The following is a 16,321-nucleotide window of genomic DNA, read 5'->3' as shown; positions in this document are numbered from 1 at the left end:
TCAGAGAGTTTGTCATTAGACTAGATTGTAATACCACGTAAGGTAGATTAAGGGTTGTCGCTCTGTCTGGAACGTTTCAGAGAGTTTGTCATTAGACTAGATTGTAATACCACGTAAGGTAGATTAAGGGTTGTAATGTATTGCCTTTGAACTACTTTTTATTGGTTGTACTTTATATAACCCGTATGCATAACACAAGCTGATTGACGACGCATAACTGTGAACAGTTAGAATGTGATGTACATGTACTAATAAGACTCATTTATTAGTATATTTTATTGTTACCATAGTCATATTATCAAAATGTTTGTTTATGTCGTCCAGTGTATAACCTATCATGTGTTATATTGTTAGAGTCGTGCAGACATTGTATGATATCCAAAGAGGCATTATGAGTGTCAAAATGAAATTAAAAAAATCTGCTCATTAAAACAATCATACATTTGTTTGTGGATTCATTTATTTTGTATTTTTGAATGCATTCATATAATAAATGTATTTAGAGTTGTTTCTGTTCAATGGAGTAGTGCAGTTCAGATAGGAAATAGAAGCAATACTGTAGTTAATAATCTAATATCGAGGTTAAGATATAAAAAAGCAACGCGGTTTATAAATAACGCAGTAGCGTGGTTTATATCCAATATTGTAGCGCGGTTAAGATATGCTATAAAAGCTAGGTTTATATAACATATAGAAGAGTGGTATATATATATATATATATATATATATATATATGGGGTAAAGAAGTAATTCCTACGGACATACCTCCATTAGAGGGATTAAATGTCCAGGTTTATTCAATCTTTTGAATAAACCTGAAGAGCCCTGTGAAGGGTGAAAGCAGCTAGTTTTTTAGTCGGTCGTTAATCTTATTTTTTCTATATTTACTTCCTTCACATGGACATTTAATCCCTTTTTATCATATATATATATATATATATATATAAGATGTAAGATACATGTAAGATTATCATTGAATGTAAAGACTACGTTTTTGCAAATGGTTCCAAAATAGAAATTAGATCAGACATTAACTGTAATTCTAAGAATGTTATTTACTCTTTAATATGTAAACAATGTGGTGAATTTTATATCGGACAGACCGGATGTGAATTGAGAATACGAATGAATGTACATAGACAACAAATGAAGGACAATGAACTAAGATTTTTAAAAGTTAGCAAACATATGCATCGATGTTCTAAAGATGATTTTCATGTGTTACCTATTTACAAACTGAATAGCGACGATGTAGTTGCAAGAGAAATTAAAGAAAATATGTTTATAAAGGTCCTCAAACCCAGCCTGAATGCACAATGATTTTTGCAATGTATTGTATGTAGATGTTTTCTCTGTCTTGGTATTGTTTGTGACGTCACTATGCTTGTTTATTTATGACGTCACTAAAATTGTTGACTATACAAATATTGATGACGTCATGTAACCAACGGTGATAAATAAACATCAATCCGCCTGAAGAAGTCCTAGAAGGCAGAAAGGCCTAGCGGACGATCTGGAATTTTTTGTTTTTATTCTATATATATATATATATATATATATAAGATTAGCTTTATATTTAATAAAGTAACGCGGTTATGTATTATATAGCAGGATGGTTTATATATATTGTAGTAGCGCGGTTAAGATATGCTATAAAAGCTAGAATTATATATAATATAGAAGAGTGGAAAGGCAGAAAGGCCTAGCGGACGATCAGAAAAATGTATGTTTTTATTCTATAATATTAGCTTTATATTTAATCAAGTAGCGCAGTTTATTTAAAATATAGCAGGATGGTTTATATATATTGTAGTAGCGCGGTTTATGTATAACAAAGTAGTGAGTTGATGTAAAATATATAGTAGCGTGGTCTATAGACAATATAGAAGAGTGGTTATTATATAATATAGTAGCGTTGTCTATAGACAATATAGAAGAGTGTTTATTATATAATATAGTAGCGTGGTCGATAGACAATATAGAAGAGTGGTTATTATACAATATAGTAGCGTGGTCTATAGACAATATAGAAGAGTGGTTATTATATGATGTATTAGCGAGCATAATATATCATATAGTACAATTGTTTATATCCAATATATTAGCGCGGTTTATAAATACTATAAGAACGAAGTTTATTAATGGTAAACAACCGCTGTTAAATAAATAATATAGTCGGGCGATAATACGCACGTATAATACAGTAGCGCGGTTTTTATATGATATAATATTATACAGTTATTGACTTTTCACTTGGTGTATATGCTCCGATATATTCACCAATGCTATGGTATTAACCACAGAAAAAAATATTGACCTCGCCTATCGCCGCGGTCAAAAAAGTTTCTTTGGTCAATATCGATATATACTTTGCACATCTATGACCAAGTATAAAACAAAGCGTAGCTGAATCATTTCGCTACATATATACCAACAATTGTACAGACTCTTACAGCGTCGTGAACGTCTCATAGTATTCAATTATAGCATTTGTCTGAGGTCGATACCTGGATTTATCGACCCGAGAAAAGATATATTGACAGAGGACGCATGGTCAATAAATCCAGGTATCGACCGAAGTCAAAGGCTACACTTGTTTTATTTTTTTCAAAACAGTAATGTTAACAATCTGAAAAAAACCAACAAAAAAAGCTACGAAAGTGGGACTGTGCATTGTTTGGAGACACGTCATAATTCTATTTTTAGAAACACCCAGTCCTTTAACAAAAATCACGCGCTCCAAGTCAATATCGGTTTTTATCGGTGGACACGTGATGCACTCCTGGACAATCACTGGTTGTGTAACAAAAAACTTTTCATAATCCATACTTACCAATCTGAAAATGTTTAGAAATACTGAATAAAAGTGGCATAGATTGCTCAAATGAAGATGTTAGTATTTGTCAGAAGTGCTACATAAGGTATCTGAAACAAAACGTTTGGAAGCTGAAACTACTAGTAGTTTTCCTCTCTTAACAATCAAGGACCTCCTTTACGGGTCCAGTTCACATAAAAAAATGTCTTATTTTAACAATTTCAATTCGAAGGGAAACAAATCCACACTACTGCCAAAACATCAGTTAATGTTCACACCCAAATTGTGCTGTTCTGCGCCATCACGTGTATGCTCGTTTTATATTATTGGCAATGATCTGAACCCGTGTACACAGGTTTTCCTACAAGAAAGAGCCTTTGGATTTTCAATTATTAAGTAGGTCTTTTGAAATAAAATCTGATCAATCAATCAATCAGCCTTCACTCTCAATTTCTCTCTCGTGGATTGAATCTGCCTGCAAAGCTTGGCCCAAAGAAGTTTCTCAAAATCCATTTGTTCTTGGTCCAGAAACTACACAAAATGTCCTTTTATTGTTATGGGGTTGAGATGAAAACTAATATCTCTTGGAATCAGTGGTCCGCTCATTTTGGCATTTCCCGGTCTAGTATTTCAAAAGTATTTCATCCTTATGTACAAGCCTTATAAAATAAATCTTTAGTTCCTGTTTTTCGTGGTCCTGACCATTTAAGATACTTTCACACAATACTGTATTCTCAGACACTTTCTTTGGATACAGAGTGACTGCCATATTAGATGGTACATATATTTATTCCTAAACAAAGTGCTGATCATGAGCTTCATAGAATGTCTTACTGTGGCCAGAAGAAGCGTAATTAACTTAAATTCATGATAGCTCTATCTGATGGCTACATTTTGAACACAGTAGGATCATTCTCTGGAAGCCAAAATGATGCAAGTATTACAAAACACATCATATACAAGATCACATTGTTAGAGCAAGACGACAATGTAGTCGTTGATCGTGTTTTTATAGATGTTCTGCTAATGTGAAAGGCATCCGGTATTAATACCAGTTTGCCCTCATATCTTAAGCCTGGTCAGAGCAAACACTCTGATCTACAGGCTAACATTGACAAGACAGTTACTAAATCCCGATGGAGATTATTGTGGCCATATTAAGCATTGGCCAGCTAATATAGAATCGCTTCATTGATATAATTTGGGAAAGTGCTAAAGATATGACTGCAAGTCTCAATGGGATACGGGGACCAATTTATCAAATTTCAAGGAAACTGACAGAAAGACAGAGAACTAGCACAACAGATGAAATTTAGACTAATACAAACTTCTTGGCTCAGAAGGTGAACACAGAACCAGTTCTCTCAAAGAGAGCAAAGTCAGAATTCTTAACAAGAGGCCCAAGGGCCTTAGCGGTCACCTGAGTTATATCACAGGTACTGGTAGCTTTATTTTATTGTTTTGATGGAATGTTGAAATCAGCATGTAAACTTAGTGAAATACAATACTTGTCATATCATCGAAGGATAAGAATTTGAAAATATTGGTAAATGTTCCCTTTGGGTCCCGCCCTGGCCCCTATGGTTGGCGAAGGCATCTCAATTTTTCAATTTGAAACCATCTTCCTCCAAGGATAATTCTCACAAAGTAAAAAAAAATTCCTACAGAAAGTTGTCAAAATATACCCAAAAGTGTTATTTCCCTATATAAACTATAGTAAACTTAACCCCCTCCCCAAGGGAGAATGGATAGCTCGGGGGTCCTGACAATTTGAATAAAGCCCCTGTTGATCTTTTTTTATGCAGAGAAAATGAATGTAGTACCTCTGAGTCTGGAGACGAAGATTTTTGAAATATTGGATAATTTTCTCTTTGGTGCCCCGCCCTGGCCCCAGGGGTTGGGGTAGGAATCCCAATTTTACAATCCTTTAGCCTCATCTACCAATGATGACTCTAAGTTTGAAAAAAATCCATCCAGGTGACCTAAAAAGATTACTTCGACAATGCCCACTTGGTCAAAGAACTATCGGAATGTGTGCTCATACATCAGGTATACTTTATTATCTTGGTATCATAGCAATCTTCAAAATCCAGAACAGTTGCACTTAAGGGCTAAGCTTGAAATATGTTGTTTTCTTGTGAATCTAGAACCACGAGTTTGAAAACAATCTTAAAGCCTCACATCATTTGTTTCGCCCTTCTTTTATCCAAGTCTGCAATTCAAACACATTTCATACTCTTGCATCTTACAAAACATTATCTGTAAATGTCATCAGCTGTTAATAAGGCCTCTAACTTTAAAATGTATATAAAAACAAAGTAACAAACTCACAATCTCTGAATTCCATTGATGTTACAAGAAGGTTGTCTGGCAACTGATTAGATAGTAGAATGAAATGGAATAAACCAACGATTTTTTTTCCAAACATGTTCACTATTGATTAAATATTCATTCCATCCAAACCGGAACAAAGTCATTTGATCCCTTTGAATGATTTCCACCACCTATTTTTGACTGATAGTTTTGTCACTGGTAGATCATGACCTAGACCTTCTATCATCAAAGTAGTTTTGGTATTTAAAAGGTATAAGATACTGTAACGGATGCTCGCCTACAGTTCGTTACCAAGTTCTATCTTGGACCCAGTAATTGTCGTAACAAATAAGTGCCGACAATATATACAAAATAATGGCCGTCTATCTGACTCAAATAACTTACCTAATGATTCAACAAACTACTGCCTCAAATCACTACTGCCTAATCTACACCCGGTATATATTTTACATTAATATACCTCTAACACTAATATAGTCAAAAAGCCAACTAAAACAACTGTATCACAATATATCCGTCACCCTGTATCAACAGTAAATAGCCCCTTACTGCGACACCCGTGACTGTGTACACCCTTTACCGCGACACACCTTGACAACGCCACCCTTTACCGCGACTGCCTTTTGACCAAGTCCCCCTAGCCACTACGAAACCTGTGCCTTGGTACCTGTCACTCTGTATCAACAGTTCGTCGCCCTGTACTGCGATACCCTGTGACTATGCACACTATCCAGTAACACAATTTATTTTGACCATGTACTATAAAAGAATACAGTGGAACCCTAGCTTATGCAGCTAGGCCCAAACCTATACAGCTTGGTCACTGATTACCTTTTCAGAGATGTTCGTTCTTCTTTGACGGCCAGAGCAAAAAGAGAGTTTCATCGGAACCTCTTTTTATACACCTAGCCATCCAATGAACTGCCTTCTTTCATTAGCCAATCAAAACTACTCTTACTTCCTAATTACAAAGAAATAACTAAAGCAAGTCTATACTAACGATCATCTATTGAACAATGTAATTAACAAAGAATCAACCGCTTCAATACTTTTATTTTAAGATGAACACATTTCTTTTTTGTTTGGAAAATATCTTTGCTTATGATTGCTTCTAGCTGTCGATTTGTCTGTAAATATGAGATGACTCGCCATAGCAAGGATTGCATGTCTGCTGTAGCCTATGATCCGTAGCTTTAGTTACATCATACATAATCTTTCAGTGCATTGTTAGTTTGACAACATTCGTCTTTTGGAGTAAAATTCTGACTTTTTGAGAACTTCAGTTTTATGCTTCTACGAAACAAGAGGCCCATAAGGGCCTGTATCGCTCACCTGAATATTTAAGCAGTCATAGCAAAATATTCTCATTAAATATTATATTGCAATAAAAATATTTCCCTCGCAAACTTTGTTGGCTCCATCTGTTGAAACTACCAGCAAAATATTATTATAAGAAGTCGTTTGATGTTTTTGATACATTTGACCTCTGTGACCTTGAAAGTAGGTCAAACTTATTTTCGTTCTCAAATTTGTTGGACTCTATCCCAGGAAGCCATCAGCCAAATATGAAGATTCTATACACTTTAGTTCTTCAGAAGAAGTCATTTGAAGTTTTTGACATATATGACCGCTGTGACCTTGAAAGTAGGTCAAACTTATTTTCGTTCTCAAATTTCTTGGACTCTATCCCAGGAAGCCATCAGCCAAATAGGAAGATTCTATACCCTTTAATTCTTCAGAAGAAGTCATTTGAAGTTTTTGACATATATGACCCCTGTGACCTTGAAAGTAGGTCAAGGTCATTTTCGTTCTCCAACTTTGTCTGGCTCCTACCAACAAAGCTTTCAGACAAATATCACGACTCTAGGCCTGTCCGTTCTTCAGAAGAAGTTGTTTAAAGGACGGACGGACGGACGGACGCCGGACGCCACACCATGACATAAGCTCACTTGCCCTTTGGGGAACTGTAATGTGTGAGTTTTTTTTGTTGTGATAAGGATTAGGTCTATACTTCACCAAAAGAAAATTGAAATCAAAGGAAGGGCCATTTTTGACACCCCCTTTTGCTTATTCTAACTCGCCACAATGGGCGACCACCTCTTCAAATGTACCCTTGCAATGACTCAAAGTTTCGGCTCTTTAGAACACGCACAAATGTTGCCATAATACCTCTTTTCTCAAGATAATGTTGAATGTCATTAGCGGTACAGGAGGAGGATATACAACTCCAGAAAATACGCGTTGTCTTTCTCCTTGTGATGGCAACAAACCCACCCTCGATACCATCGTTACGCAACACATTATATTGGGTTGATCAGAGATGCAGACGTTGAGCACAAAACCCAGACTGGCGGTCTGCATGGAGAGTTTTATCTGTACAAAGTAAACTAACAATAGAAAAGATACTTTTTTTTATTAATTAAACAAATTTAAATATAAATAACACTTAACTGACCAGCAGTCCACCACATACAAAACACTTGTATTTAAAAAAGGTTACACACATCAGGCATTACATATGTATCTGATAGTGGTTACATGTAACCCTGACAAACATGTATCTGATAGTGGTTACATGTAACCCTGACAAACATGTATCTGTCAAGGTTTACAGGTCATACAACACGTATTTATAACAATGATCACAAGTCAAGTAACAAACATGTATCTAATAATGGTCACATGTACAGGTCATACAACATATATGTATCTGTCAAAGGTCACAGATCATACAACACATATGTATTTGACAGAGGTCACAGGTCAAACAACAAATTATGTAACTGTCAAAGTTTACAGGTCATACAACACATATTTATAACAATGGTCACAAGTCAAGTAACAAACATGTATCTAATAATGGTCACATGTACAGGTCATACAACACATATGTATCTGTCAAAGGTCACAGATCATACAACACATATGTATCTCACCAAGGTCAGAGATCTAGAACATACATATTTCTGACACAGGTCACAGGCCATTTATCACACACATAAATCTGACAATGGTCGCAGATCATATTACACAAAAGTATTTGATGAAGGTCAAAGGTAATGTAACACGCATGTACAAAGGTTGCAGGTCATACAACAAATTTACTTGACAATGGCTCATCAATCAAAATCCACACATGTACCTTAAACACCGTCATATTTCACAAGTATCTAATAAGGTTTCAAAGTTATTGTTGAATATTTCATATTTCAGAAAATCATATGATGTACGCGTGTGTAATTTGTGTATGTAACAAAAGATAGCTATAGCTTGCCATCGACATGTTTATCAAATGTAACACATGTCATTTAACATACAGGAATTGAACAGAGGTAAAGAATTCTATATGCCATACACACAAAAAAAATGTATAACAAAGGTCGTAGGTCACAGAGAAACGAAATATCTCACAAAAGTCACAAAATTATCTATGCCAGACAGATAGCTGGCAAAGGTCATAGGTCATACATCACATGTATCTTCACGAAGGTCACATACTATCATATATTCCTGATGGAAATAAGAAGTATGTAAAAAAGGTATAATGATCTGACAAAAAATACTATTATAGATTCTAAAAATCAAACATATTTATTAATTAATATTGATCTGAAATGAGTTACAATTTTTATTTGCAATACCGTATTTTACTGGCAATAAGCCCTCTCTCGCAAATAAGCCCCCTACCCACTTTGGTAAATGTCCTGGGAACAGGGTGGGTGCCTGCCATTAAGCCCCCTCTTAAAAAAGGACGTTTTGAATATAACCAATTGTTGGACTTCTATCTTTTTGCAGGTGAAAAATGTGAAGCTGTTTGGAGAAAAAAACGAAAGTTAAAAACATTTACATGTGTCAGTGTTGTTTATTTAAAATCTGCATCAACAGGTAGATAAAGGTCGTGTAACACCTTTCAAATTTTACAATACTGATAAAAAACATCCACGCAATTATAAAATGACAATTGGTTAATTAGACCACAGGTACAGTTCAATTGTAACAACAACTTGTGATCACTGATTAGACACTCGTGGTTCTAGACACAACAAACCCCACGCTGAAATCACAGTAGCGTCGCTGTGACACGTTGAGGAGATTCTGACATGTTGAGTTCCAAGCCGTATTCAGAGTCTAGTTTATGATTAAATCATCGATAAAAAAATTGAAGAAATAAATCGACTCAAAACATATCAATGTCAATGTTCAATTCAGCCTCACCTGCAGACGACATGTGCGCCTCGGTCCACCAATATTTTCATGTTTGCGTAGGGCACAAAGCCGTTCATTGGTAAGTTACATATTATGTTACACCAAAGTATTTCCACATCAACTATGTCAAACCCTTTAAAACCTTTATTATCATCGTAGGTGACGCTGGAGAATAAATGTTTACCGTCATATTCATGCTTCAATCTACACGTCCGCCATTTTTATGATTTTTTTTGCGATTTGAAATTCTCTGGCACACCTTTGGTCATTACTAGGCTACACTGCCGGTAATACAAAATCAATGTTTCAATGGCAATCAAACATCGACTACATCGCACCACATCGTGTAGCATTGTATCCATTTGATCTGTGACATTCTTAGTAGTGGGAAACCAACTCCAGGCAACAGGCCACTGTTATTAATGGGAATACTTTTTAATATGACAAAAACTGAAAAACGTGTTGTTAAGCATGTAAAACATTAGGTTATGTAACACTTGTATGTGTTATGTAGTTGTTCACATGTGTGTGAGACACAGTTTTTTTTATTACACCAGTGTGACATTCAGTTGTATTACACATGATTAATAATTGAACTAGATGTATGGGATAAATAAAGTTCACCTTCACATGTGTGGGGTATATTGAACTTTTGTACATATTTGTCTGATGTAGTTTATATGTCATACATTGATAAGTTGAACATAATACAAAAAGCTGGTTTACACATGTGGGGGGTATATTGAATTTTGATACATATGTGTCTGATGTAGATGTATTGTATAAGTCATATTGTTAAGATGTTAAACATTAAGATGGTTTACACATGTGAATACTACATTGAGATTTAATGTGTGTTGTGATATATCATGATGTATCACCTATAAGTCTATCACATCAACATACAATAAGTATTAAAACAACTGCTGTGTTCATCATGTTTATTATGAGGTTTTCAGGAATGCGACACAAAATGAAATAACAATATGTAATATAATTGAATGTTTTTTCATTGGGCCCTGCCAATCTTGGCCAGGTTGGGGTGCACATTAATGAAATAATTTAAAGTAGAGATCAGATTATCAAGTGATGATCCAGACCATTTGGTGAAGCATCTTCAAAGACCTGTATCTATTTCCAATATGGCTCCTCTATCCCTAGGTTTGCTACACCCGTTTTAAACATTAAAATGACACTTAATTGATTTTAAATTTACCTAAATTAAAGGACTTATCTTTTCAGCTGTCTTTCTATGACCTAGACTGTTGCAAGGAAGTTAAACCTGATAAAGGGTGGTCGGGTGGTGCAGTGGATAGTGCACGTGCCTTTCACCAAGGAGGCCGGGGTTCGATTCCCCTATCGGACGTGAAAAGGTTAGGGTCACCTGCCCGACCAAGTGGGTTTTCTCAGGGTACTCCGGTTTCCTCTCATACAAAGACCCCTCCACGCGCTAACATCCGGGCCAACAAGAGTGATTAATATAAGTTGAAATAACTTTTTCATTATTGTTGAAAAATATATAAAGTTTATATTAAAAAAAAAAAAATGACAAAAATGTCTTCTAAACTTATTAGACCCTTCGATATGCTCTTGGCACAATGTTCATTCCTACAATTCAGTAGTTTTATATATTACCTTTATTTCCCCTCTGCTGTTACCAGGACCTACCTTTAGGAATTGTTCGATAATTTTGTTACCTATCTCTGATCAAGACAACAATAACATTTCAAAGCTTTGCTCATAGCATGACATGTAAACAACTTAAATAGGAAAAACACCTTAACAAAACAAAGACTCATAACAACAAGTAACCAAAAACTCTAGAACAATAAAATTAATAAATTAGTATGTACAGTATTTACAATATCAAAATTGAGCGAATAATATCCCAAATATATATATGACAATCTCATTTCAAAAGGAACATGAATGGCAGATGGTGTGTTCCAAAATGGACAAAAAAATGACATCAAGAGTGACATCAATTTAGCATGTTAACTGAAGGTATACCTACACTGATTTCCCTTACTATCAACCCTTAATGTGAACCTTCCCTTACTGTCTACAAACATGAATCTTCTTAACTATCTCAAAGGTAGGGATTTCCCTCATTCTCTCACCATTCTTTATATTATTGTGAGAGGAGAACCATACTATTAATAAGTGTGACAGATTATTTTTGACAGTGAACACATTGTACATATTATTTTTGACAGTGAACACATTGCTCAGATTATTTTTGACAGTGAACACATTGCACAGATTATTCAGTCAGTGAACACAATGTACAGATTACTTTTGAAAATGAAATGTCTTCCTGCAGCCCTACATGTTAATGAGCCTAAATAAACTACTGAACTTATTAAGATGGAGGTTAGTGGGAATCAGTAGCAAATGATTACTTACTAGATTAAGTCAAAAATTTAAAAGGCGACATACGAGGGACAAAGACTGATGACAGTATCCACTACCGCACTAGTATGACTACCGCAAGCAATTACAGTTGACTTTTTACCTCATTATTGGAATAAAGAAAACGATTCAAACAGCTGGTCTACATAACAAACCAAAGTATCCTGACTCTAGACCAAATGCCTCTTAGAATCTTGTTGTTTGAAAGTTTTAACATATTTGACTCCTGTGACCTTGAAAGTAGGTCAAGGTCTTTTTAATGAGGAAAGTTTATAGCACTCAATCCCAGGTATCTACTGGCCAAATATCATGAACTTAGGTTCTCCAGTTCCCCAGAAGAAAAAGTTGACTGACGGACGGACGGACGACGCATTACGGCATAAGCTCACATTGCCCTTCAGGCCAGGTGAGTTAAAATTATCAGGTGTTGCAGATGAAAAAATTATAACTGAAAGAAAAACGGAGAAAAATAAATTGAAGTCATAAATATAAATAAAACCTTTATGAGATTACAAAATGATAGCATTGGCAACATCCTAAATGTTAAGTCCCCATATTCAAATACTGTTTGTGGCTGACTGGACACTTCACAACTGTATTGACACAAAATTGTATGTTAAGTACCTATATTCTAACCGAGTGTGAGGTAAGAGTGTATTAATACTAAAATGCCAGTAAAACCTGTCTTGATGCATGTACAGGTAAAACAGAACATTTTTCATGCGTTCAGTACACATCCTCATATCTGATGGATCGTTCATCACAATTAATTAACAAAAGGCCCATGGGCCTTAACGGTCATCTGATATATTTATACAGAGAGTGGATTTTGTTTTTAACACGAACAGAAATATTATTCAGTGACAAAAAACAATAAAACCACCTTTTTCAATATCTAGCATACAGATTTAAGACTAAAAAGTATTTGAAACTAGCACCTTTGATTCTAAACAAGGAAAATGAAGAAATTGTAGCACACTGACTCCTTTGGGCCCCACCATACAGCCCTTGGGGGTAGGGCTGGCTCAAAATTTTCAAAGTATCAAACTGTCAACTCAGGGTTATAATTCCAATCAAGTTATTAACATGTAATATTCAAAGTATCATTTGCCATTATCAACCATACTAAATTTTGCCCCCCCCCCCTTCCCCAGGGGGTACATGTGAGACCCTAAGATCATAAACCTTAAGACCCTTCCATCTATGAACTATGAAGAGTGTTTGATTCAACCATATCTGGGTCTTTGAGAAGATTTTGTTTTGAAATTTCAGTCAATTCAACCCTTTTTGGCCCCACCCATCATCCCTGGGGGATCAGTCAGGGCTTATATGTGCATACCATCAAACTACTATCCAATACTGATAATGCTAACCTAAATTTAATTACTTCCAATGGAAATTAAACAAGAGGCCCAAGGGCCTTAGCGGTCACCTAAGTTATATCATAGGTACTGGTAGCTTTATTTTATTGTTTAGATGTCAAAATATACCCAAAAGTGTTATTTCCCTATATAAACTATAGTAAACTTTACCCCCTCCCCAAGGGAGAACGGATAGCTCGGGGGTCCTGAAATTTACAATTTAAGTAAAACCCCTGATGATCTTTCTTTCCACTTAGAGAAAATCACTCTAGTACCTCTGAGTCTGGAGAAGAAGATTTTTGAAATATTGGTTAATTTTCCCTTTGGGGCCCCGCCCTGGCCCCAGGGGTTGGGGTACGATTCTCAATTTTACAATTTGAAACCATCTTCCTTCAAGGATAATTCTCACCAAGTAAAAATAATTTCCTACAGAAAGTTGTCAAAATATACCCAAAAGTGTTAGTTCCCGATATAAACTATAGTAAACTTTCCCCCCTCCCCTAGGAAGCTACAAGCCAAATATAAAGATTCTATACCTCTCAGTTCTTCTTCAGAAGAAGTTTTTGACACATTTGACCCCTGTGACCTTTGAAGTAGGTCAAGGTCATTTTCGTTCTCAAACTTTGTAGGGCTCCCACCAACAAAGCTTTCAGCCAAATATCATGACTCTAGGCCTGTCCGTTCTTCAGAAGAAGTTGTTTAAAGGAAAAGTTGACGGACGAGGACGACTGGACGCCGGACGCTGCACCATGACATAAGCTCACTTGCCCTTAGGGCAGGTGAGCTAAAAATGTATCCAAAAAAACCCCAAAAACATAGATGAAATACATCAGACGATACCCCAATTGAGATATAGAGCTGGGGTGAGAAATTGTGCCAGATGAGAAAATGTGTCACATCTGCCCATATGTTTTGCATGATTTCTCACCAGGGTGAGCAATTATGCTGGGGTGAGAATCGTGTTGCGAACACAACAATTTTAGCATGATTTCTTACCTGGGTGAAAATCATGTTGGGGTGAGAATTCGTTCGTAACAAGGGATTTGTGAGATATCTTGTACACAAGCTCTATGCTTCAAAAGAGGTCAAGTGTGATCTTCCCCCATGACCTTTACCCTTTAGACTTGACCGATGACCACCAAAATCAAATCAAGTGTAGAACTTGATATTACCGTACTAGGGTGTAAATTTTCAGGAAAAGACGGAACTAATCGTCTTTTCCCTAACGAGTCAGCAAACAATGGCTCTCCAGCTCAAGGTTGGTGCCAGAACTATTGAGACTGTTCCAGCTGTTAAAAACCTAGGGGTATACTTTGACAGTTCTCTGAACATGGAGAAACAAGTGAACGCTATTGCCAAATCCTGTTACTACCAGATCAGGAACATCAGCTGTATTCGGCAGTTTCTAACTGCAGATGCATGCAAGATTTTGGTGCATTCACTTGTTACCTCTCGGTTGGATTATGGTAACGCCCTGCTCTGTGGTATATCTGACAAACTAACTAGTCGTCTGCAGAGGGTCCAGAACACTGCAGCACGGCTAGTTGCTCGTACTCGAAAGAGAGAGCACATCACACCTGCGCTTTATTTGTTGCACTAGTTACCTGTACGATACAGGTCGCAGTACAAAATTCTGGTATACACATACAAGGCACTGAATGGAACAGCTCCTCAGTACCTACAGGAACTTGTTACCCTGTATCAGCCGTCAAGATCACCGCGGTCGGAGTCAGAATCTTTGTTGTGTGTCCCAAAATCTCGTACTGTGTCCTAAGGAAACAGATGCTTTGGGAGGGTTTCGGCTACGTTGTGGAATAGCTTACCATCTGCTATTAGGAAGTCAAATACCCTGGCCAAGTTCAAGAGGGACATTAAAACTCACCTCTTCACGTCTGCATTTTAGAATCTTTGCAAAGACGTCATGTAAATAACACCCTTTTATTTGTTCAATTATGTGCACATTGCTTGTTAAATATATGAAAGTGATTGCAAGCCTTTGTTGTTTGTTTTCACAATTATAACCATTACTATTATCCATATGTTGTAAAGCGCCTTAGAGTAGTTTTAAAAATTATATAGGGCGCTATATAAATGTTGTATATTATTATTATTATTATTAAATATGAAGTATCTTGTACACAAGATTTTTACTATGGACAGACAAACACACTGACCATATACCACCTAGTGTATAATTAGTATCAATATACGGAATGTAAATCACTGAAATCAATTTATAGACCATTGAAATACAAATTTGATGTGAAAATGGGGTTGCTGAAAAATGTAAATACGATGAGTATGCTTGATTTACTGAGTTAAGTTGTACTACGCTGGTTAGCGTACCGGTGTAACGCTGGTTAGCGTACCGGTGTAACGCTGGTTAGCGTACCGGTGTAAGATTTAGGAAGTAAGGAACTTATCTAGCTGGTCAGAATTTCAAGTAACCGGCGAGCTCAATTGATCAGGTCTTTTGTGGCCTCTCCTGCTACATTTCATTTAAAAGAGTGGAAACAATCATAATTTATTTTAGCAATTTAATATATGTAGATATGTCTCTTTAATCCGTGTTCTGTGAACAGGCATGTATAGATAGTAATTTACCTTAATTTGACATACGAGTATTTAATGTTTCACTGGCAGTGAAAATGTATCCTACAAGGAACTTTGTTTAAAAGTTAAAAATTTAACATGCACTTGAATATGGTTGTGTTTACATCATATTTACATCTACACTTGCATTATAGCACCAACTTTTAAAAAAACCTGACATCCAAAGGAAGGTATTTCAGATCAAAATATATATATCAAATCATGGCAGTATTATTCTTCTTCAATTTCTGCTCAGAAAAATGTGCGGCATGTCCTGGTTACAAATTTCACCCACAATGGTACATAACGGTTCAACTGTTTGAATGTGTCTTCTGTCATGGGAGATGATCTCTGGTATAAATCCTCATGCTCCTGTACATCAAAGAAAATAAAGTTCAGTTACAAGAAGGAAAATGTCAGATTGATCTTAGCAGTTATGATCACATAGGTTAATTCATGCAATGCTCCAAGACAGACAATTGTTACTACATGAAAGACAAGACAGACAATTATTACTACATGAAAGACAAGACAGACAATTGTTACTACATGAAAGACAAGACAGACAATTGTTACTACATGATAGACAAGACAGACAATT

The 16,321-nt window shown here is 35.9% G+C and overlaps 1 protein-coding gene across 4 annotated transcripts in view; it reads right to left on the bottom strand.

Moving 5' to 3' along the window:
* Positions 1–12,016: 12,016 nt before the first annotated feature.
* Positions 12,017–16,321, bottom strand: part of LOC110452228 (CDP-diacylglycerol--glycerol-3-phosphate 3-phosphatidyltransferase, mitochondrial-like) — a 79,763-nt gene continuing 75,458 nt past the window's right edge. For 3 of the 4 annotated variants that reach the window (XM_021500608.1, XM_021500623.1, XM_021500632.1), the window contains one exon: positions 15,785–16,092. In XM_021500608.1, coding sequence (XP_021356283.1) covers positions 15,973–16,092 — 120 coding nt within the window. In that variant the 3' untranslated portion in view covers positions 15,785–15,972. Of the gene's footprint in view, positions 12,216–15,784; positions 16,093–16,321 lie in introns of those variants that run through there. The other variant, XM_021500615.1, reaches the window with a different exon arrangement.

This window comes from Mizuhopecten yessoensis, unplaced genomic scaffold, assembly GCF_002113885.1.
Source record: "Mizuhopecten yessoensis strain PY_sf001 unplaced genomic scaffold, ASM211388v2 scaffold733, whole genome shotgun sequence".
NCBI classification, from domain to species: domain Eukaryota; kingdom Metazoa; phylum Mollusca; class Bivalvia; order Pectinida; family Pectinidae; genus Mizuhopecten; species Mizuhopecten yessoensis.
The sequence above is the reverse complement of the archived record's forward strand: the minus strand, read 5'-3'. Positions and strand labels throughout refer to the sequence as shown.